The sequence below is a fragment of the Corvus moneduloides genome, chromosome 4 (assembly GCF_009650955.1).
Source record: "Corvus moneduloides isolate bCorMon1 chromosome 4, bCorMon1.pri, whole genome shotgun sequence".
Classification (NCBI taxonomy): domain Eukaryota; kingdom Metazoa; phylum Chordata; class Aves; order Passeriformes; family Corvidae; genus Corvus; species Corvus moneduloides.
In genome coordinates this window covers 41227627-41251781 of record NC_045479.1, presented here as the reverse complement: position 1 = coordinate 41251781, position 24155 = coordinate 41227627, and the positions used below count along the sequence as shown (strand labels likewise).

Here is a 24155-nt window from a genome sequence, read left to right as displayed (position 1 = left end):
TAATTTTCTGAGTTGAACTGCTCATTTCTGAGTCTAAATTTTCCATGCTGTCATATGACTTCTGCATAAGCATATATTTTGGGAAAAAAAGTTACTTTAGATAAGTTTTCTGGCTTGGATATCACAACTAATACCTAAATAAGATGCTTATCTAACCAAAACTTACTCCATGAAGTGTTGGCAAAATGGTACACTGGATAAGTATGATCATAGGTGCAGTTTTTAAAAAGAAAGCATAGACACCTCACTCTGACAGAACTAGTTAAGTATAGTGATATTTGGACATTGCCTTTCCAGGAAAAGTATACAAACACTTTTGAAATACAAAGAGTTTAAGCAAATAATTAAGGCCAGTAAATCTGGAGTATTTTAATGATGAAGTAAGCCAAATACCTCAGAGCTATGGAGTTCTCCGCTGTTATTGTCACAAATGATCTTAAATAATCTTCAGATGAAATGATTTTATCTCTTTTCTTCAAAATTGGCTCTTCTTAGCTGCTTTATAAGTCAAATCCAACTAACAGAAATTGTTTATTCCTTTCTTTTGAAGCTGGCCTGAGATTTCAGAACTAAATACTGAGCTAACAGCCTTACATTTGGGTTTAGATTGCTTGTTATAAAAGACTTTGCAAGCCATAATTTGGCCATTTTTTGATTTGCTGCCTTGGTAAAATACCAAATAATTTATTGCTGAAACACATTCTGCTTCTGGTAAGTCCTACAAACTGAAAGGTCCCTTGAAGTTCTCATTCTAAAGAAATTACATAGTTGAAGGGTTTTACACCAACCTTTTCAAAGACCAAAACCATGCAACCATGTGGCAAGAAGGAAACTCTTACAGTGGATTAAATACATTTTAAATGCAGTGAACTTCTTAAGCTGTAGTAACCTTCTTACAGGATAAGTGCAGAAAATCAGTGCTTGGATTGGGATGTGTTTTAGTTGAGTAAATTGCAACGGGGAGGAAGACGTGGCAGACTTTTAATGACAGCGCTATAGCTGTATCTAGATTTCACTGATTGGTAGCAACCCCTCTGAGATCTGGCTGTGGTTTAAATGCCTAGGGAAAAATCCAGCAATGCATCTCTAGAGACCAAGGCCACAGGTTATAAACCTTTTATTCCAGCACTGCCCACCCTGGAAGGGCCAAAATTTTTTGACTTACAATATGTCTGAACAGTTAGGCACACAAAAATGCAGTACAGGACCCACCTGTGAGCAAAAACCACCTGGATCCTGGCCGAACTCTGTGGTGGTTCAGAGCTGAAATAAAGCCCCTAAACTCTGCCTCAATCCTTGCATTTTTATGCCTGTTTGAATAATGCTAAGTACACACCAATAGCACTACAGTCAAACCAAAGCACAGAGAGAAGTCCCTTGCATCAAAAAACACAGCCACAAGCTCCCGTGGCCTAATACAGTGCTGACCAGGGCTGGGGTAGGGCAAACCTCACCTCTGGTCCCTGCTTCCCAAATTCAGGGTGCAGTTTACATTTGTCCATCACTGGCTAAAAACAAGAGAGGGAATCACAGATCTGTACTTCTTTCTGTTAACCATCTTCCTACCACCAGGCCAGAGAACAGCCTCTCCTGCACATATAAATTTCTGCATCCTCTGGAGCACTTGTATCCAGGGCTGCAGAGCAGATGGCTCTAGCAGGAACAAGGAAAGTTTAACTAATTTGAAAAGGAACCTAAGGAAACCTAGTGACTTAAACCTAGCTTAATTTTAGGTAGTAATTACAATGCTCTCCTAGGATGCAGATGATGCAGGTTTAATACATTTTGTCTGGGAGGTCATGGCTTTTCTCATTGTTCAGGAAACCAAGGTTCCCTAAATTGTCTTCAGCAGAAGCAGTCTGAGAGTAACTCCTGTGTGTCTGCACAGCCCTTCAAGTTTGCAAGAAATTGCTTTACCCACTAGACAAATATGCCAAGGCCACCATCAAAAACAACCTTTAGTCCTGGGTGGGACTTCCTAAGGGACATCTCTGAATGACCAATTTCAACAGAAGCAGGCATGAAAGTTCTGGAGAATATACATACACAGCCCACTGTCACTCTCTACCAGCACGGTGGAGAGAGCAGAGATGGTGCTGCACTCAGAGAAGACACTGATTTCTGCCACTGAGCTTGGAGAGATTTTCGGCATCTTTGGATGCTCAGTGCTTATATTTTACTGTCTCAAAACCAGCAGTGGGCAGGGAAAGAAGGTCTCCTGAGCCTGGCTGGTGGGCTGGTGGGGCTGCATGAAATGCACGAAGTAGCACTGTGCCAGCAGCCTGGCCATGCCAGCCTGCACCGGCACTGCACTGCCTGGGTCAGACAGGGACAGGAGGGGCTGACTCGGGCCACTTAGGTGGCCAGCTCTTTCTCAGTCACACACCACTACATTGCTTCTGGGCACAGACCTAGAGCTGCGTTTACCTCTCTGAGTGTGGTGTTCAAGATGTTAATCATTGCCGCAAAAATGACTCACTTTGTTTTGGACTTGCTAAACCTCAGACTGAACCACTAGACCTTATAGACTTTCCCCTGCAGCCAGAAATGAGCAGCCAGCTGCTTCTCATTGGGCAGATATCCACACTCCTCTCAAACATCTTCTTTTAGACAAGCTGAGTAGTCTTAGCTCTTTAAGCTTCCAGTGGAAAGCATCTTCTACAGCCTTCTTAACGTCTTACCATGTGTTTAGGTGCAACAATATCCACGTTGTGAGCACTGAATCAGGTACCAATCCTGGGATTTGGAATGGGATTTCCAATAAGTCTAAGGAATCTAGGTGGTTTAAATCTCACTTAAATCCAAGGAGAATTTGGTACCTCATCTCAGGATATACTGAATTAGGGAAAGGTAAGAGAAGGACAAGGTTGCATCCAATGAGGAACAATTGGGTAGGTTGTGACTCTTCAGTCTGGCAAAGAGAAAAAAAAATTCAGGGGGTACATAATTGATGTGTACAAAATCATGGATAGGACCAACAGTATGGATTGGCTACCGTCTCTACCGGTGCATGGACTAGTGCCCATCAGATGAAGCTGCTGCAGCCAGACTTGAAGCAACAGGAGGGGGATCTTCGTGCAATGGGTGGCAGTGAACTCCTTGCCAAGGTGATTGGAGATAACAGAAGATGATATGGACTCAAGGAGAGCCTGAAGAAGTACTAGAAAGAGAGATCTGTAACCCATGTGGGTTTATAAAGTAGACAAATTATTTAAGACACAGGAAATCCTCCAAGCTGAAGGTAGTAAAAGCTGAGAGTGTAAACAGAAGTATCATGTATGCTTGTCCTCCTTTTGCCCTTCCACAGGTCTTCTTACGGCCACCATTGGCCATAAGGCAAAATAGAGGCTAGAGAGGCCCTACAGCACTAAAGCTGTTCATACGCCTCATTTGGAGGTAGACAAATATCCTCAAAGAAGTTACAAAAGTCCACTGATTTTTATAAAACCATTGGTTTCAATTACCTCTGAATAAGGTGTCTGTCAATCCTCATACTTGTTTCCCACAATCATGTTTACTATAGCTGCCTTTCCTCTTTTATTTCTCCTTAATTGTCTTTAAGGGCAATTAATTGTCTTTGGGCTAAAACACTTTTTCAAAAAGCACCAACTGTTGATTTGTTACTAAACACAAGCTTGTGGTTGAATTTCTTCTGACATCTGTATGTGCAGAAAAATGCTTTGGTAATGCAGTAGATCCAGGCAAACTAGACTAGATTTGCCAACTCTGTTTTGCCAACACATTAATTACAGCAATAACTACAAAGTAGCAAACAACCACTACCTTTATAGCATGTATTTACTTAGGACTACTAAGTTAGTTTTGGCCAGCTAACAGGCAGTGTAAAAAACCCACCATCATAGTAGTGTCTCACCATTAACAGTGTACATGCTCCAAGTACTGTACAGGTACTGATTATCAATTGCTACTAAACACTGGAGCACTGGAACGCCAAACAGGACTTAAATACTGCTTATATGTACATTCAGTGCAGAGGTGCCCTGCACATGATCCATGGAAGGGAACACCATGGACATGCCCCTGTTAGTCCTGGAACTGAGGTGCTGATGCTGCCAACAGGTAAGTCCTTTCGGCTTTAATAAGGCCTCCCATCATGATGGTTAACAGACCTTCTGCTGCAACTGTGAGATCTCATCTCTGGCCTCCCTGCACTTGTAGATTAAGTTTTCCTAAACACGGTCAGAAGGGGTAATTTTGGTCTAGCCTTTCTAGATAGTTAAAAATTAAAGGAGTAGCTAGCTTATATCAGAGTGCTGAGTGCAGCAGAGAGTGCTTCTCACGTATCTCACCTGCTTTATATCGAGATGGAAATAATGCTTAAAAAGAATTTGGCCTTTATGACTTTTAAGTTGCTTTTAAGTGTCTTTATTTGACATTTATTGGGCTTGCAACCAATTCAATTGTAGCAGTTGTGGTACAAATATCATAGCATCTTTCACTCAAATCTATTTTCAATACTACTCCTTCAATCCACACTGAATGTAGAGACCAATCACTCATGCTAAATTCCAGGTGTCACAGCAAAAAGCTGTATTGAAACATTACTTCAATGACAATCTAATGGCAAGGTGAAAATGGAGAATATTATAAAAAAACTTCCAGAATTTATCCACTGAAAAAGAGAGAAGGAAGAAAGACTCATCTAAGATGAAAACTTGTATGACAGTGCTTCCTTCATAGTCCAATCCTCCTGTTTCATTACTCATTTCTTTCCCACATTTATCCCACAGACAGGCTAAGGCAATTTAGGAAACCATGAACACTAAGGCACTACTGTCATCAAGAGATGTATTTCTGCCTCCCTACCAGAGGCTACCACCTATGAATCCTGAAACAGTTCACATAAACTGTTATTCATCCACTTCAGAGCTAACCAGATTCAATAATCTTTCATGGAAAGCTTTTTTACTCCGATCAGCTCACTACGCAGCATGGTGCTTCTGAAAGACTTGCATTGGCTTGGGCTCAGCCTCTGCTGTGGAGCTGTAAATTCCAGTGAAGGACTAAGAATGCACAACTAAGGGATAAATGATAATATCCTAAACTAGAACTTGTGTCTTTGAGCTGAATGCCTGGTGACCCCAAATGAAAGCAAAACATTTTCGAACTGCAACCCCTGAGAAACAGAATAATTTGATAACTTTTCCCATAGTGATCAAAGAATTTGTTTTCCAAAAGTTGCACAACTTAAGTAATAGCATTCATGAATTTTATGCAACACTTCTGCACAAGTTTCTGCTGATTTATCTACACATAAAAGCTTCATGTGACTTGGCTCAGTCAAAATATGCTGCTGTACTCAGGCAAGGCATTTACAAACTGTTCAGTGCCAAGTACTGTGGCAAGCATTTCTTTAGGCAATAAACTTCAGAACTACAATTCATAATAAGATATTTAGACTTTACTGGCTGTAGAATATTTTTCACAGAAACAAAATTTATAATATCAACAGTACAAACCTGATGCTTTATGAGGAACTGTTCCAAGCAGGGGGATATTTATAGTTGGATCAGCCATTATGCCTTTATCCAAAGACTGCAAAGACAGGAACTCATAGTAGTACTCAGCCTATGACAAAATAAATGAAAAACCTATATTTATTTTAGTTGTATTCACAGAAGGAAACTATTGAGCACACAAACTACAGCAGAGAAAAATACTACATTTTTCATTATGCAATTCACTGGATTAATTTCTATAATTTCCCTGAGTGCTTCTTGACCTAAACATAATTTCCAGATCATTTCCTCTTATTTCAGAGATTGCAAGTGACCATACATTAATCAGGATGCAGTATATCAGTAAGGAAAATGGCATGCCTATAGTAAACAAATGTTATAGAGGGAAAATGTTTTTTACAACCCACACTGCTCATCTGGCAGACAACAAAAATACATGGACACTAAGCTAATCCTTAAAGCTGTTTTTGGGGCAGAATCCTCCTGGAACTGACTGGTGAGCCTGGATGACCTGCCTGTACCACGAGTGCAGTTTAAAGGGCATAGGCACATACAGCTGTGGCATGAGATTATCCAGGCTTGCTCTTGGTTGATCTGCACAGCACAGCGCACTGCCTTGGGCACACAGGGCTGGGCAGTGAGTAGCCACATTGCTGGAGTGCCACGCCAGGACACGTACCTTCTTTACAGCTCTGACCCTGCCTTGTTCTTCCCCACTTTGTTACATTGTCCCAAGGGTGGAGCTGAGCTCTCCTACCAAGCTGGCTTCATGTCACTCATTAACTGCAACATAAATGATTTCAAGAAGCCCTAGAAAGTGTTGGCATGATTTAAAAACTACTTTCCACTACCTTAATCCTACCCCCAATAAGCACCTGCGTTGTGGCACAGATTGTAGGCTTTGGTACTTTTGTCCATGGGAGCCTGGCCTCTCTGTTGAGGCATCTGTTCAAGATTTCTTCACGTTTGACGCAAAGTGCCATCATGTGTTTGCAGTGTGGCTGTACACACCATGTACACACACCTGAGATGTATGCACCTCAGCCAGGCACTAGAGGCTTTCACGGCTGTCAACAGCACAACTGCTGGTGTGCAGAGTGAGTGGGAATGAAACTTTTATGGTAAATTGTGCCATCTCATTTACCATGAAGCATATAAGGGATTACAGGTAATTCTATCTGCTGCTCTCAGATAAGGGCTTGAGACCTTAGCATGGGCATTCACAAAAATGTGTCTCCATCTACTCACTGACAGTAGATAGTACTGTTCTGTCTATATTTTAGGTAAAACAGTGCAGCAAAGAGAGATTAAAGCCAAAATTTGGGTTGATAAATGGTAGCTAGTTTATGTCAACACGAGGTCTGCCCATGTCCTTAGCCAGAACACTGTCCTTTTTCTCCTATAATATCCTGGCTCCCTAGTAAAAGAAGGACATGGACTTAAGCGGAGTGAGGCCAGTGAAGGGCCACAAAGATGATCAAGGACTGGAGTGTCCGCTGTACAGGGAGAGACTGAGAGAGCTGGGAGTATTCAGCCTGAAGAAGGCTGATGGGGGATCTAATCAGTGTGTATAAATAGCTGATAGGGGGGTGTAAAGAAGATGGACCCAGGCTCTGCTCAGTGGTGACCAGTGACAAGACAGGACGTAATAGGCACAATACAGAAAACTCTGTTGGAAACTGAGAACACACCTTTTTACTGTGTGTGTGACTGCACACTGACACAGGTTGTCCAAAGAGGTAGGTAGAGCCTCCCTCTGTGAAGATGTTCAAAATCCAACTCAACACAGCCCTGGGCAAGTGGCTCTAGGTGACCCTGCTTGAACAGAGGGGTGGACTAGCTCATCTTGAGGTCAGACTGTCCAGTCTCTGATCAGCCTCAGCCCTTCTGTGATTCTGTGCTCTGCTAAGTTGAGCAGAAGCCCTGCAGGGTGTGAGAGACCATCTCCCTTTAGCTCCTGGTAACACCAGAAAAACACTCATGGTCTGGGTAGAGAGCTTGTTATGAAATTCCTGATCAGCCCTGGCAGCACATCCACTTGCTCTGTAGGGACAGTAAGGAGACCCCATAACAGAGAGGAGACAGCATGAGGGGCTACACTCTACATGGACAATCTTCAGAGGGTGTTGTGTAGGCACAGAGACCTCAGAGGAGGACTTACAAAACAATAGGGCAGGAAACAATGAAAGGTTTTAAGTGGGGGTTAAACACATGGAGTAAATATGTGAGGGAGAGAGGACATGGAGAGAAGCAGTAAAACCAGAGATGAAAAGCAAAATCTGGAGTAATGTTCAAAATGCTGCTTTTAATTAAAGACTTTTTTTTCCAATACAATATACCATGCCAAAATATGAAAACAAGCCATAAAGTCAGATTGTGAACACTTTTGTTTTCAAATAAAACTTTGGTTCAGAAAAATAATTATATGTCTCCACACATCTATAGAATAGTGCAGAGAGTGAGTCAATCCTCCACTGTCTGTTTCTCATTGGTTAGCTTTGATCTTTGGTTGTATCTAAACCAGGTCATAATGAGTTATGACCTGGGATATTAAAAATTATGTTCTTACTATTCTAGTAAACAACAACTGGTAACTAGACCAAACAGCTCCACTCCCATTATTTCCATTCCAGACACACTGTTGTGGAAGGTCAGCTTATGAGCCAGACTCCCAATTTGTAGGAAAAGGACTGGAATTTCATTTTCTAGAGCCAATTTTCTAGAGCCTAAGGATAAAGACAAAAAGAAAGTTCCCTGTGGGAAAAGGGACCCATTGCTGCATGAGCCGCAATACTCACTGCCGTTCAAGGAAGTAATTCCTCTAAGTAGGGTAGAGGTGTAGCAGTGGTTAGTGCCTGAGGCACGAGTATGTTCTGATAGCATGTCAGAAAGATGGAAAGAGACATTGCACAAGCAACAGGCTGCTCAGAAGGAAAGCCACATATTGCACTGGGGAAAGAGAACTGCTCTCACCATTTCTCTGCAAAGGTTTGTACATCTGCTGAGTTGACGAAAACTGAACTCCTTGAAATGATAGTATCTAAGAGCTGAAACACCTCAGGTAGATCCAGCTAGCGTGACTTGAAAGTCATGACCTGCAGAGTATGTTTGCAAATAGTGTGTGTTGGATTGAGTTAGTTAAATTTTGACATAAAATATATACAAAAATCCCAGTCTAGAGAGGCTGCACAGTGAAGCAGGGTAGTTTAACTCCTCAAATCTGTGAATCAGAAACATGATTTGACTGCCATAAATCCTATCTATTTGGAAAAAATCTGTCTTGACACAAACCCTACATCGAGTTTCCAGTATTGTCCTGCTGTAATTGGAGTTGATTGCCAATTAACTTGCATTAATCATCATGACTGAAAAGCAAACAACATGCTCTCAGCAAATATTTACCATGCTCCAGCCTACCATGAAATTTAGTGATGATGGTTAACTGTAGATACAGGTCTGTGCAATTAAAATATTGTCTAGCGACTACCGTAATTTATGCTGTAAGTGGTCATTGTGAGTGACCTGGTAGCAAGAACAAAATTTGCTTGGATATGGTTGGGAGATAAAGGGAAAAAAATCCATAATCTGTAATTCCTTTTCCATTATAAAGGCACTCTCATGTTTTTTGTGTTTTTTTTTTTTTTTTTTTTTTTAAAGTCAGCCTATGAACTCTCTGGTATGTGAAGGACTAAATTTGGCAGTGAAGTTAAATCTTAGAGGAACAGTGTTGTTAAAGGTTGTGAAGAAAACGGGGTTTGCATTAAATTGCTGATCATTGACAATTGCACACTTTGAATGGACAAAGGATTTTTGGCTTGACTTCAGGAAGCACCCAAGGAAGGGTATGTTTTACTTCTGTGGAAAATCTTTGTTTGAGATCCTCAGAAACAGAGGCAAGGACCCCTGCAGACCTTGTGTGAACAGTCTGGGGAGTTGGTTCTTGCAGGGAGCAGGTAGCCCCAAGCAGCTGCCCTTTAACTGTTCCCCATGTGGGTAAAGCCCTCAGAAGAGGGAGGAAATTTCACTTTAGGCAAATAATTCCTCGGTCAGGATTAACTTTTATGGACTTTGAAAGGCTGCTTTCTATAAATCAGAGGAATTTAAAAGGTTATAAAAATAATGAAGCCCTCTAACAAGTATTGTAGCAAACATCTGTTGGCAGTTTGGTTTTAAAAGATATACATTTAAAATTCCTACAGGTCTCCATTCCTTGGTTCAAGATCTACTGCATTGAAGTACTCTTATCATTCAGGTGCCATGTTGTTTCTGCCTGTTTTTTCTTTCATATTTAATCAAAGAATTCACAACAATATGCTTTATGTTTTCTTCATTTTATGTGATAGACATAGGATGAGAAGCAATCGTAGTACCTAAAGCGAAGCAGAGTAGCTTGAACTGTTATATGTCACAGTTCAATAACCTAATGAAATCTGTACCCTTTCTAATTAAGAAGCAAATGTATGTTAGCTTTGGAAGTAGATATAAGAAAATAACTATATTTTCTTCTCATTATTTTAAAGAGATCTGTGCTGAATGTTTTGTTATCAATTATATGACAAACATACCTTAATGCCAACTTTCTATATTTAAAGAAACACACCAAAGAAGTTCCTTTTTATCTCAGATCCATGGATATTTCTACCATGCATTATCCATAGCAGATGCTCACAGCTGCATATGCCATAAAAAAAGTCACAAAGTGAGACAATGTATGTGTTTGTTAGGTGTTGGCAGCATGGACCATTGCTTCTCCAAGATACTCACTGCGTTAGGTCAGAGAAGTTGGTCTGTGTTCCAAGATGAAGCATGAAGCAAAGTGAGATGAATTCCAACAAAGAATATCTGTACTGTGCATACCAGGCTATTGAAGGAGTCTGGCCAGAGTAGGAATATGTACATATATGTGAATATGTTTTTACTGCAGTGCAGTCTAGACACTGCTGTAATGAACAACATAACGGAGCTTCCTTAGACAAGCAGATAATAAAGTGTCTGCCTACAGACTGCCTGTTTTTCTGCTTGGGACAGAACCCGTTAATTGGTCCTGTCACAGAGAGGGTAAACATTTTTCACACCTCAGTGTGACACTCAGAAACTTGCTGTTAGCCTCAAGAGGTAGACCTAAAATGGGAGGCATGCTTAACAATATGAAGTGATACTGAAACATGCTCTGAGAAAATCAGTTTACACAGAAGACAGATAACCCGACTGTCTTCCAGTATCAGCTGCTAAGGGTATGGGAATGGACTGAAGCAGCAGGGTTAAAAAACAGAGATGCACACAAAAGGAGGAGTAGAGATAGTTGGTGTTTCAAAGAAATAAAAAAAGGACACAAATCAGAACTCAGAGATATGGGCAATCTCAAAGAAAAATACATTATGTGACAGTAGTAATTAGGCAATACTGGGGTGAAATGCTCACAAATCTGTAGAGCCTGTTCTATGCCTGCTTTCTTCACATTAAGGAAACCATGGCAGACTGCAGAAAATCCATGCACAATAGTTTTTAAAGAATAGAGTGCATCCCTGCATGAAATTTTCAACAATAACTACTTGCGGTTTTAATGGTTTTAGAAGAATGGTATAAAACTCTCTGGTTTTGCCAATGGAAGATTACTAACTGGTGCTTAATGTGGCCTTCAGCTGTGGATGGCAGATCAGGTCCTCCAACAGAATTATTTATGAAATTGGGAAAGTGAAATTTCTTGTTTGTTTTTAAAAGGAGCCTCAGATTTTGAAAGGTCACATTACAGACTTCCAAGAATGCTTTGCACTGGGGAGATGGACAGAAAATTTTGCAGAATACATCAGCTTTTCCCCCAAATAATGAGAAAAGAATTTCTATAAAGATAAGGAATACGAAAAAATCACTGTCAAGAAGCTTGGTGAGGTCACAATGTAAAAGATTTATATTATATTTATCATTGTTTCTGACAGTTGTCTGCTCTTTGGGAGACATGGGAAACAGGGCAGCTGCTCAGTCATTTTGAGCAAGTATTTTCTCTCACCGGACCCTGAGCTCTGGAAGCAGTCTAGCATTTGAAGTGGTCATTTGAAACCAATCTCAGACTGGAAGCTGAAGGGCTTGCTAGAAAGACTGGGGTTGAGAGGGACAGAGTTGAAAAAGAAGAATCCAAGTGTACCAGCAGAGCGTTAGCTCTGAAAGTCATCATGGTGCTGAAAAAGCAGGCTCCCGAGACAGAGGGACAAATAAAAGCCTATTACACATTCCTGTCCATCATTAGCCTGCTAATGAAAATACGGTTTTGGTTTAGATCAGAGGCAACCCCTTGATGCAGCAGGTATCTGCGGTGGGGACAGTGGGGCCATTCCACCAGGTTAGAGCCTTGGACAGCAGCATATGTGCAAACAGATGCACAGCAACCTCCTGGTTAAGTACAATCACGCTGAGACAAAGGCATGTGGCATGCACCATTTCTTTAAAATGTTTGTCACAACAAATTTACAGCTCCTCAGTGAGGAAAGTCTGGGGGTTTCTCACTCCTCTACCTTGCTTTATTTGGAAACAAAGAAAGCAAAAGAGCCCAACTTCCCATATTTAGACCTTTTTTGTTTAACACATTTTCTGTAATGCATGTTATTATAGCTTCACTAGAGTTACTTTTGAAAAAAAAATAAGCTGAAAGAAGACAAAATCACTAGGGTTTTTGATAAATATGCACAGTTAATTACATCTTGAAAATTTCTAGCATGGAATGATATTTCTCTGAATGAACAAGGCCTGGTGCATGAACTTCCTTTAAATTGTTTACTCTTATGTCTTACAGATGAAAATTGTATAATTCTACTTTGGGGAGGGGGGGAAAAGCAAACAGTACACCAAAAAGAGAAATATCATTAAGAGTTCAGATTTTAAATAAGTAAAAGACACACGAGCCTTTGCTATCTTCAAATATTTAACAAAACATATTGCTCTGGTATCCTGACAACTGGTAAAGGCTCTGAAAATTCCCCTGAGAAGCTAATTCTTGTTCCAGCACAGCAAGGCCCAATTCATTCTTTTGTCACCCAGCAAAAGATTAGTGCTCTCTGGTGGACATTTCGTGATCATGGACATTCAAAATAGAGTCTCCCAAAGCTAATAAAAAAGGAGAAAATTATTACTGCTCTTAGAAAAAACCCCACAAAATACTGTCTCATCAGGTTACTTCCTAAAAAAACAAGTCTTTGCAGGTCTACCACCACCTGCAACACATCTATGTGGCTCTATCTACACTGAGAAAAACCCACAGGGTTATTTTCTCCCCCTCACAGCTTGAAAAGTAAGTTAATAGCTTGGTTGGCTGATCCTAGGAGTGTATCTTTAGGTTATAATCTGTTTGCAGTTTCAGGCTTTGGATGGATTTATTGATAATTAATAATTATTCTGAAAATTCTTCACAGAGAATGTGAAGAATAAAACCTTTAAAATTAGGCAAGTGATTTCACTAACAGGTATTTAGGTTAGTTATGATGGGGATCTGAACAGACACTATATTTAGTTAAGCAGAATAGTTTCAAAAGCACAAATGTAAACCTTAGAGATGGTGGCTCATCAAGGGAAAGCTCACAGATGAAGAATAAGCTAATCCACCTCTTGAATGGTGATAAACATGGATAACGCATACAGATTCATTTTGGCTGTGCTTCAAACTTCCAACCCTTTGTTCTTAAGCCTCACAGGATAGCTTTGAAGTTGAGGATAAAGCTCCTCTAGCACACCATTACCAAAGAACAACCTTCTGATTATGATCTCATGAAAGTGTAATCAATTACTTACACAAGTTAAAAGCGTGGCAAACAGCAAAGGTCACGTAATTGGGCCTTTATTGAGTCCATGTGTTTCAATTTGGGCTTTAGCTGGCACTCCTGTATAATAAATATAAATATCTCTCCTCAAAATGTATGTAGTGAACTTTCTCAAAAGTTATGAGATCTCACAGCAGCTTCTGTCAGACTGGAGTCCTTCAAGGGTTTCAAAGAGGAATGCCTCCACTTTTGTGTATCCATGTGACAGAAAATTTGCAGCACCTCTGATTGGAAGTTTCTTTATTTACGGCTCAGCAGATACTGGTCTTTAGCCCTATTTTACAGGACAATGAGTGTTTAAAATTTGAAAAGTTGAAAAAATTCAATTCCATCCTGACTAGTCATTAGGAAAGACTTCCTTAACACTGCTCTCTTTTAACACTTACTGCATGGATTTTCAAATTCCGGTTTTTGTGAAAATTCAGAGTAACTTTGTTCTTGTTTCACAGGCTGTCATTGATCAAAGCGAATTCTAGATACTACCGTGAATGAAGAATTAAATTCACTACTAAGAGTTTGATAAGTGTATCTGAAAAGGAACTTGTGTGTTTGCTGTTGTACCTGAAATGACACTTGAGTGAAGACTCTGCTAGGTGGACCTATACTGTCATATTTCCATGTACTATACCGGCCTCCATGTAGTTCTATCCTCCATAACTACACCCTGAATCATTCAAAGCAAGATGGACTTCTCTTCAGAGTAAGCAAGGAAGTATAATCCTATCTCCAGTTTCTGAAGAGAAACTGAACAGGTTCTACAAACAGCTTTTCTGTCTTTTGGACTGTTTCCACAGGCAGGGTCAGCAGAGCTTCATCCCTGGGTTACAGTACCAGCCTCACAGGCCCAGTCTTTAGAGCTAAGGTCCAGTGTATTTCCCAGCGTTTTAACTAAGTATCTTGCTTAAAGCCAGCTCATCCTTGACTTCCTGTACACTCAAAGGACACAGACCAGCACTTGCAGAAGGAAGTTCAGCCCAACTAGAATCTGATTTACCTGCTGTCTTCAACCACCTTTCTTTCCCTCCCTGGGTGCAGGTGGAGTCTATCTGCAGCATAGGCATCTTCTCCTGACCTGGACTCTGCTGACTTGACTCAGGGTCAAGTTGAACTTCCAGATAAAACTTTTGAACAGGAATAAGTCCTATTAAGAAAGGCAGGGAGTTTATTTTGGGAAAGCTGAATCCTTCTGTTGTGTTTTTTTAAATTCTGGATAATGTGACCTATTCTGTGTCAGTCTAATTCCTGACAGGGATGGCCAGAAAGTTTCCCAGAAGAATCTTTTGCAGAGACCCTAACTCATTTTTATTAGCGAAAATGCAAGAGGGACAGTTTGGCCTCAGACATTAATGTGTGGGCCTCCCCAAGCCTGAATTTACCTGGGGTAAAAAACAAGCAGGAGTCTAATGACAGCGAAAGTCTGCACTCTGCTATAAGATACCTGTACCATTTGGGATTCAAGAGTTTTGCTAAGATCAGAAAGGTAATTTATTCCTTGATGAACATCTGTGGTAAATCTGGTCTGCTCTTGCAGACTGGGACCAAATTGTCCTTTTTGCCACTCAGTACATTCCAGATACATTGACAATCCCTAATGTCTGCTGGAGTCATAGGCGGCTGAAGATTCCTCAAATACCCCAAACCAGCCTTTACTGACAAATGAAGTCAGTAGTACCGGGCTGAGTGTGGACCACAGGACTTTCAGGAAGAAAAAAACGCTGGAGGAGAACAATGTCCCACACCACAAACCTTGTTGAGCAGTCAGGTCTGCTCTCTACAGGGCACAGAAATGGCTAAAGAACCTAAGTATGATCCATCACGTACTCTAAATCAGGATGGGGGAAAGACTTCACTGCACTTACCTCAGTCTTTCCAGTCAGGGACAAGAATACAGACATAAACCTAGAGAGAGAAGTTTCTTTTGGAGTTGTTGGGGTCTAAAAGCAAGAGATTCTACAAGAATTTGCAGAGATTGTGAGCTTTATACCCCCAGGTCATCCTTTCTCCTGCCCGGAAACTCTCAGATTCCTTGTCCTTTAAAGTATTTCCTAATCAATTAAATTTAATTATTTTTTCTGCTTGATTGTATTTTACAGGATGAGAAAGCCCTTACTTTTGGATGAATAAAGGTATATAAATATGATATGCATGTAGAAATGTTTTACATCTTGTAATTCTAGTGTCAGGTTTCAATGCATAGAATCACAGAACGAAAGTAACAGTGGCATCATGATACTATAAAAATTATGAAGTTTACTTTACTGTGAATGTTTGGCAAGACAACTAAAAAGGGACCACTAACTAAGCAGGATATTCACACTGATACAATTCAAATGTGAATGCTGTCTCTGGGCAGGATAAGGTGCAGACTTTGTCCCATTGAAAGAAAGCTACTAAAAGAAAAAATGTGGAACCCATGGTTCTTGATGTGATGAAGGATTCTAATTTTTGGCTTTAAGGATCAGTATAGGCTGCTCCACCCTGTATCCAATACCAACATGCAACAGCTCTGATCAGAGGGAATCAACATGTTTTCATAGCTTTCAGCTACCCTCCTTTGCCAATACAGAAATTAGATCATGCCTATGCAATATAAATAGATGTTCCTGAGCACAACTGGAAGGAAGGAGGTAGAAAGAAAAGCCCACACAAACCAAAAAAAGAAACAAAAAAATTTAATCAAGGTAACTCCCAACATGCCCTGCTGACAAATTAATTCCTAATTAATAAATTAATAAAGCTATGCATGTCATCTGTTGCTTGTGATTACAGACCCAGATAACTGTATTTTGCCTCTTCTTCCTCTCTGACAGGGTGCTCTGCTGTGCAACCTGCCTGTTCTCCCTGGCAGTCTCTGCGAGGAATATTGCAGCCACATAGCTGCTTGGAGCAACTTTATGTATCTGTGGCTTCACAAGGGGAAAATAAATTAGTTTCAATCTGGTTACTCAAATAGACTCTGTTTCAATAGCTCGATTTATTTCCCAGAACCTCTGCAAGAAAGAGAACTGGCTAAGGCTCAAACTTGGCAAAATGAGAGCAGTGTTTACTGCAGTTTAAAAGCAACAGGTTGAAGTTGGTACTTGTACTCCTTACTGAAGGTGTTCGGTGGACTTGATTATTTGCCTATGAGGTTTTAAGTATTGGATTCCCATTGGCTGTATCAATATTCACACACTTGCAAGTTGAGGGCAAGTAAAAAATGCTGCAGGGAGAGCTTAACTTCTGCTCATCAACAAATTGTGATTTCTCCATGTCTTCCATGTGTTCTGAGAAAAATTATGTTCATGATCACAGTACTGAAAGCTCTATTTGCTGATGGTCAGGATGGTCCAAGAGCCTGCCCTCTCCTCCTCTGGACAGCTGTCATTGCAAAGGCTGGCTCTGTGGCTCTTACTACTGTTTTCTGTGCTTCAGCGCTCAAAGCCGGTGACAGATCCTCTCATTAGTGGGCTGCTGTTTGGGGAGTTTATTTTGCCTGGTGATGGGCCAAAACCTGAGGCTGGGAGATTGCCAGGTTTGATGTCAGGCATATTTATTTCCTTTAGGATCAGCTGGGTTTAGCTAGCTGTTTATCCAGGCAAAGGGGCAACTTCAGAGGATTTGTGGGACTAGCTCTGAAAGCAGTATTTGTTCTTCAAGTTATTTATTGAAGTATTTGGCAGTGATGACAGCAAGTGCTGAAGCAGCTCAAAGGTAATTGCCCATTTTTCCTTGTATGGCCAAACAAGATGGACTCCATCAGTTGGTTGGAAAACAAAGCAAACATTCATTACAGATGCAAAAAACCCCAGGGGTTTTCTTGTTGTGTGGCTGGGGAAAAAATCCACCCCAAATCTTTGCAAGCCATTGCTAAGGTGTTCTATGAACAGACTAAGATTCCACATACTATGGTGGATTTCAGGTATCATAGCTGGATAAAGCCTCCAAGTGCCTCTGTACAACAGGATCAGTGTCTTTGCTTTATTTATATTACTTTTTTTGAGGCAGATTTTGAGTTGCTGCTTCACTGTGAGTATGAGACCTAGTATTGACCTCTGAGGTACACCACTAGGAACTGCTCTCCGACTGGAGCAATCCACTTTGCTTGTGTAAATGCCACTTCCTCACTTCTTCAGTTGGAATGTGGTGGGAGATAGTGCTGAAGGCCTGGGCTGCATAAGGCACAGCCCTGCCAGCCAGTCAAGGTGGGTATTACATTTCCACCATGTCGGGGCTACAGTTTGATGCAGTGAAGAGTTTGGCCACAAATATGCAGTTAAAAAACAAATGAGCAAACAAAAACCTCCCAGCAAAACAACAAAACCCAACATGGTAAAAGAGACCAATACAAGTAAAGTAGAATCTTTCAGATGGTGGAATTTGTTCAGAAAAAGGAAAAGAAAATAAGAACAAACCCTAACAAGTCAAGTGTAAACCCACAGGAAGGCAAAACTAAAGAGGTTTTGAGATGCGTTTTCTTGAAATCTTTAAAAATAATAATCAGGAACTCATCGTTCTGAGCTAAGGTATTCAGCTCTTGAAATTCGGTTCAACATGATGCAAATATCTACTACATGCCAGTTTTGAAAACTCTGGGGCACACCATATTCCTCACATATCTGCATGCCCTAGGAAGAATGTGGTTTCTTACATTTGTTTTGTAGGTACATAATTGACTTGGCTAGAATCAAGTGAATAACAGTTGTAGCTACCCCAAAAAACCTCTTTGGAGAGCATGAAAGCAAGAGAAGATATTAAATACATGAAAAATTCTTCCAGTTAGTTCAGTTAGTTTTCATTTTGATCAGTGCTTAGTTTTTACTCTATGCCATTACTTGTTAATGGCATTAACTTTACACCACTAAGAAAATATCTGGGAAAGTGTCTGTAAAAAGAGGTGATGTTGCCAGAAAACATTTTCGCTTCCACAAACAGGAAAGCAACACAGAGGAAAGCAACACAAGAGGAAAGCCTGGATTTTCTTTTTCAGAAAAGCTGTTAGTAACACAGGGAGTACATTTTCACAAAATGTAGAATTGAAGCTTGGGGTGTCCTTGCTAGTTCCAGTGCTTTTCAACAGTTATGTTGTACCTTGCAGCCACTACTGTAAAAGTAGTGAAAATATTTTATAACTTTAGCTTTTTTTTTTGTTAAAAATGGATTCTTTATAGAAATGATAAACAATTAAAATCTTGAAGAACCGTTTACTTAACACAGGTTTACACAGCTGTGTAAAAAGAATAATTGTGTAGTTTACGCAGATGCCATATAAATAGGCCATGTAAATTACTATGGAAACCAGATGCAGATTACACTAGAAGGTGCCTTGTAACTCATCTCTGCTGAGCAATAAATCCCCCCTTTTCTTCTTGGCAAAACTTCGAGAAACTTTACTGCTGTTTTCTATCAGCAGATAGAACAGATGGCTGGCACATGCCTGCTTTACTAAGAAAGTGGGATCTCTACAGTACTACTTTGATCCCTGGTGGCATGTCTACAACACTGAAATGCAAAATACCACAGCTGAGCAGAATCTAAATATTAAAGGTCTGGAGCTGTGCTCTTGATATGAGAACCCCCTGTCTAAAAGTCATGCTTGCAGTATGTAAACATCTTCACATTCCATGTGGAAATTTTGGTACAGTGGTCAGAAAACAAAGTATTTCCCCTGTTTGGTGACATGAAAGTGCAGTGAAGGTACCACTGAAAGTCCCAAGAGCGTGAGTTTACGTAATTACCTTGAACAAACTTCAAGAAGAGCCATACTTTTACTGGAAAAAATCTCCTAAATTTTGCACATGGGACATTTTTTAAGCTGAGAAGCATCACTGTAATGACTGGTTATGAATAAGATACTTACAAAAAATTCAGCAGTTTCTTTGAAGAAAAGTTTCCTTTGAAGAATTAGTTTTTGAAATTCAACACTTTTTGGTTTCTTTCAGTTTATCTGGGAAATACCCATATTTGACTGGAGCACCCTATTGCACCACTAATGCCTTAAAATTGGTGGTCGGTTAGCTTTCCTCTGGGCAAAGAAACAAATCTTCTCCTAGCATAGTTAGATATTCCTTTTTATCCTTGTGGTCAGGCTACATCTCAGCAACATGAGACAATTTCAGAGAACTCAGCTGAGCTGTTCAGGGCTGATGGTCACATTGCTGAGGTCAAAACTAGCATCCAGGAGCTGTTAACTATACAGCATTCCTGACCTTCACTTTACAATATAGAAATGATGCTAGAAAATGCACTGGACACATACATTGTCTCTTTCTCAGAGGTGGGCATCTTCTGGATTTACTCAAGGTTATCAATAACTCTTTGAGACTTATTTCAGATGTCACTTCATGGGCGTGCATTCGACCACGCACCAGGAGAGGAGCTGTTCATAGCAGTAGGGAGGGGGAAGTGAGCTGCTACAGTACTTCATCTGACCACAAATTCCTCTCCCATATCAGAAAGGAAGAAAACAGCCTGGGCAGGTTGTGGCCCAGATTGACTCTTTCTGTGGATCAGACCAGAGAATGCTGCACAACAAAAATTCCAACTTGCTTTTTGGTTTCTTTTTTTCACCTCCTGTCTATTAAATCATCTAGGCTGTTGCTCTGTCACTGAGCACTTGCTGCCTGTTCACTAACCAATTTTGGTTTTTAACATGGTTCTCTCCCACCAATATCGCCCCAGAAGGGAACTTAATTTTACTGCTGTCAGAATTCCCACTGAAAGTTAAGCATACATGCTGGGTTTTGTGGATTTGGAGATTAAATACTTGTCATAAATTCCTAAATGCTGTAGAGATGATGTTATCACTGAAACCTTTGGTAACTTTCACTGGTGGACACAGTAAAAAATGTTGCAGCATTAATCAGCGTGTTAGGGTCTCACTGGGAAGTTTCTTAGCTTAATCTTCCACAGAGGACAAGACTCCCAAAGCCATTGTATTTTCTTTTGCGAAAACCATCTGGAATAAGAGCAAGAAGCACACCAGTGAGCTCTAGTGGTTACACAAATGCATACTATATATTATCACTGATTTCAGCTTTTTTAAATCTTTCAATTTAGAGAGCAATCTTCATAATCTTTTGGGTCAATCTACCCAGATTACATTTTTTTTCTAAAGAGAACATAGTGTCTGTAAACTTATGCTTTAATACATAGGTAGAAGCATAAAGTGCATAAAAACATGACAATCCCATTTTGCAGTGCTTTAATACTCTTGTCACCCCTGGCTCATCCTGATTTCACTAGCAAAAAAACCTATATATTCAGCACACTCAGACCCTCACGTTTTGGGTTTCTCCTTTTATTTCCTAATAACTAATTAGCACTGATGGACTAGGAATTAAAAGCAACTAATGCTTTTCTTTGGTTAATGTTTTCTAGTGAAAATTATTTTGTTTTCTTATCATACAAAATCTTTTTCACATAAAATGTATTCAGGACACAAAGGCCACTGTATCAGAAGCATAACACCTAAATGTAGTGGGTTTCAAGCACTTCAGTTTACACAGAATACAAATGTAATCTAGTCCTTAAAATGTGCCTTTCAACAAGACATTTTTGACTTGTAGTGTATTAGTGTAGAGCAGCCAGCCACAATAAAATTGCAAAATACACTTTGCTTTGCCCTGCGCACTGTCTCAGTGACAATGACAATGAATACAGAGTGAAAACTAAACTCAGAGCTACAAGAAAATCTCCTTCAACTTCAGAAGATAGTATTTGAGCAAGAAGCAAACACAGATAAAGGCTCTTGTGTCAAGAGGAAAGTAGCATGAGTCAGAGAGCAGCAATTACTACAAAACAGGAAAATGTTAATGAAGCATTGAACACAACTTCAAGTTCCATAAAAACAAAGCCAAAATACAGAAAAAAATACGCTTAGTAGTATTTTGGTAAAAACATCTCCAGCATCTTGTTTCATGCTGTAAAGCCTTTTTGTCAACCTAGGCTCCAGGCACAGCAATGTAAGCAGCCACAAGGACAGCAGCACAGCCCTGACCTGCCTTGCCCAAGCCCATATCCTGGAGGCTGACCACCAGCTGCATAGGGGCAGAGGCAGGCAGCAGAACATGCTGGACTTCCCCCAACAGTACCCCAGTGATACCCATGTTTGGGGGATCTCAAGTACCAAGCTCTGGGCCAGCACCTCCAGTTTACACATCTTCAAATTTCAAGTGGGATACAGGGTTAAGAGGTCTATAAGGCACAAGACTCACAGAGAGTTATTTCAGTTTTACCAAGTGGGAGGTAACAGTTTGCTAATTAACAGCTATTTTGCAAAAAGCAGTCTAGTACTTCAGTTCCCAAATGCCTTTCTTCTTTCAGAAAGTACCAATTTCCTTTTTTTTTTCCTTCTTCCTTTCTTGCTTCTCTTGCCCCTTTCTCTTCTCTCCTTTTCCTCTCCTCTCCTCCTCTTCTCCTCCCTTCCACTTCTCATTTTGCCTTGCCTGACTTAGGAAATTCCCAGAAAAGTACAGAATAAACATAGCAAGTTTTTAGCACTTCCCTGGATGTATTAATGGAAACTGCTAAGGACATGTATACTTAAAACCAAACTAGAACACTTGAAAAAAGTAAAAATGTACTAATTTCTTACCCTCATAAAATATTGGAAATTCTGGAGAAACACAGAATTTTTTTAACCTTTTAGGTATTTCGCTTACTAATTATGCTTTGTCTAAGAGGAATGCAGTAATTCAGAAAATAGGAGGACTAATGGGTTTAACAGCTTTGCAGCTGCTCAGAAAGGATTTCATCTTGCAAGTTGCATCAAGTAGAATATTTTCCTATACTGTCTTTAAGCCTGTGATGCTTCTCCCTGAAATCAGTGTTGGGACCACCTTTTCCTAATTACCTACCTGTAGACAGCAAAGGAGCGAGAGGAGAGCACAAGAAAGAAATACAAGAGAAGGACAGTGTTCATCTAACATCTTGATCACTCATTCAAAAAAGAGCTAGTTTAATCGTGAACAGCGGCTGAAGCTGGCAAAGAAATGGAGCAGGAAATACAGTCCCAAAAGACACTAATTATTTCTAGGTATTTAAATGCCAGCCCTTGGCATACAAAGTTGTTTCCTCTGTAAAGCTTGATGGGAACGCCAAAGACCTAGAGCAAGTCACTCAGCCTTTGTAAGTTTTGTCTCTCCACATTCGCCTTCATCACTGGAGGAGTAGGCGAAGCATCTAAACTCAAAGGCTTTGTGAGGACAGCAAAAACTTCAAGGGCATCAGACAACATCTTGAAGCCAGATAAGTCCTGTAGATAGGAAGAGTACTTTCAAACAACCAAAACCACAACCAAATTTGTGAACCTGCAATTAGCTGAATTATATTCTATTATTATTATATTATTATGAAAAATAGTGTTCACTATTTAAATGTAAATACTGTTTCATCTCTGCCAAGTTATATATTGTATAAAGTCAATGTTCAGTACAATTCATTGTAAAAATGAATTAATTTTATGCAGGATTTTATGCCACCATGTTTTTCTGTATCCATGATAATCTGTGCTAACAAGTTTCAGCTTTATGCAAATTCAACATATGTTGTGTGTCAAATCATACATATGTTTCTTCACAGAAATATGTCACAGATTCTTACATTTTCAACAAAAGAATCCAAAAGGATCCTATAAACTGCAGATTTATGTGGTTTTGCAAGTTAACTTGGTAAAATTAAGCCTACAGAAGAGAACTGTTGTTTACTAGAACTACAAATTAAGCCTGCACATCTAGTAAATAGAGATCAATGAAGAGCTTGTAGTGTATGTCCATAAGCTAAAGAAAGTCGAAAGAAAACTGCATCCACGCAACTACTGTCCGGTATAAAATTTTATGGCAAGTACAGGCGACTGGGGTCTTCCTGGCGAGTTCTGTCTCACGCCTCACCAGCCTGCGGGTTCTCCGCCGCCCGAGCCGCCCGGCGCTCCCACGCGCCTCAGAACCCATTCCCAACGCGCTTTCCCAGCCGTCCTGCGCGCTTCTCGCTGCTCCCCGAACCGCACCCGCCCGCGCCTCGGATTCCCGCATCCAGGGCTGCCCCAGCACGCCTCGGAGAGGGTTTCCTCAACTATTCCAAGGCTGAACCACCTGCCCGGGTTTACAGAGCCTCCCCCGCCCCTGGCCGCGGCCCCATCTCCGCACCTACCCGCCCCGTTGCCTGCCAGGTGAAGTTCATGGCGTGGATGCCGACGGGGATGGCGGGCATCCTCTGCTGGGCTTTCCTGAAGTCGTGGGTGAACGGGGCCATCTTCCCCTCGGACACGATCAGAATATCCTCCTCGAAGCCTGTGGAAGGCAAAGGGGCGCGATGTGCGGCAGCCCCAGCGGGCCGGGCTCGGCTCCGGGCTCCCGCCCGCCGCTCGGGCGCAGCGGCCGCACTTACCGATGAGCATCCGCGCTTGCTGGGCGTCGATCCACAAGTAGAGGGTGTCGGGCTGGCGCGGCGCGGCCCGCAGGCTGCAGAGGCTGAGGGCGCCGCAGAGCAGCGCGGCACAGCACAGCCGCCCCGCCGGGGCCATGCTCCCGCACCGCCCGCCCGGGGCTCGCCGGCTCCGCTGCCGCTCCGGCCGCGCCCGCGCTCCCTTTGCCGCGGGGCGGCCCCAGCGGGGCGGCGGCGGGGCGGGCGCGGGGAGGGCGGCGGGCGGCGCCGCGGGCGGCCGGGAGCGCGGGGCTCGCACGGTCCTTCCCCCGCCGCGGAGGGCGGTCAGTGCCCCGCGCCCGGGGCTGCAGGTGGCCGCCCACTCCCCCAAGGGCAGAGCCGAGAGCCGGGACAGGGTCCGTGACCCACGCCCGCTCTGTCACAGGGGACCTCGTGACACGACAGGTGGCCGCTCTGCTGCGCTTCCCGCCCCCCTCTCCGTGTTCACCCTCCCTGCAGGGGCACC

The 24155-nt window shown here is 41.5% G+C and overlaps 1 protein-coding gene across 1 annotated transcript in view; it reads right to left on the bottom strand.

Moving 5' to 3' along the window:
- The window catches only part of WIF1 (WNT inhibitory factor 1), a 38489-nt gene extending 14659 nt beyond the window's left edge, over positions 1-23830 (bottom strand). Inside the window, exons 1-3 of the mRNA XM_032107368.1 lie at positions 23654-23830; positions 23417-23556; positions 5481-5589 (exon numbers count right to left, since the gene is read on the bottom strand). Of these exons, the coding sequence (XP_031963259.1) occupies positions 5481-5589; positions 23417-23556; positions 23654-23789 (385 nt within the window). The 5' untranslated portion in view covers positions 23790-23830. The remainder of the gene's footprint in view (positions 1-5480; positions 5590-23416; positions 23557-23653) is intronic.
- Between the last annotated feature and the right edge of the window lie 325 nt (positions 23831-24155).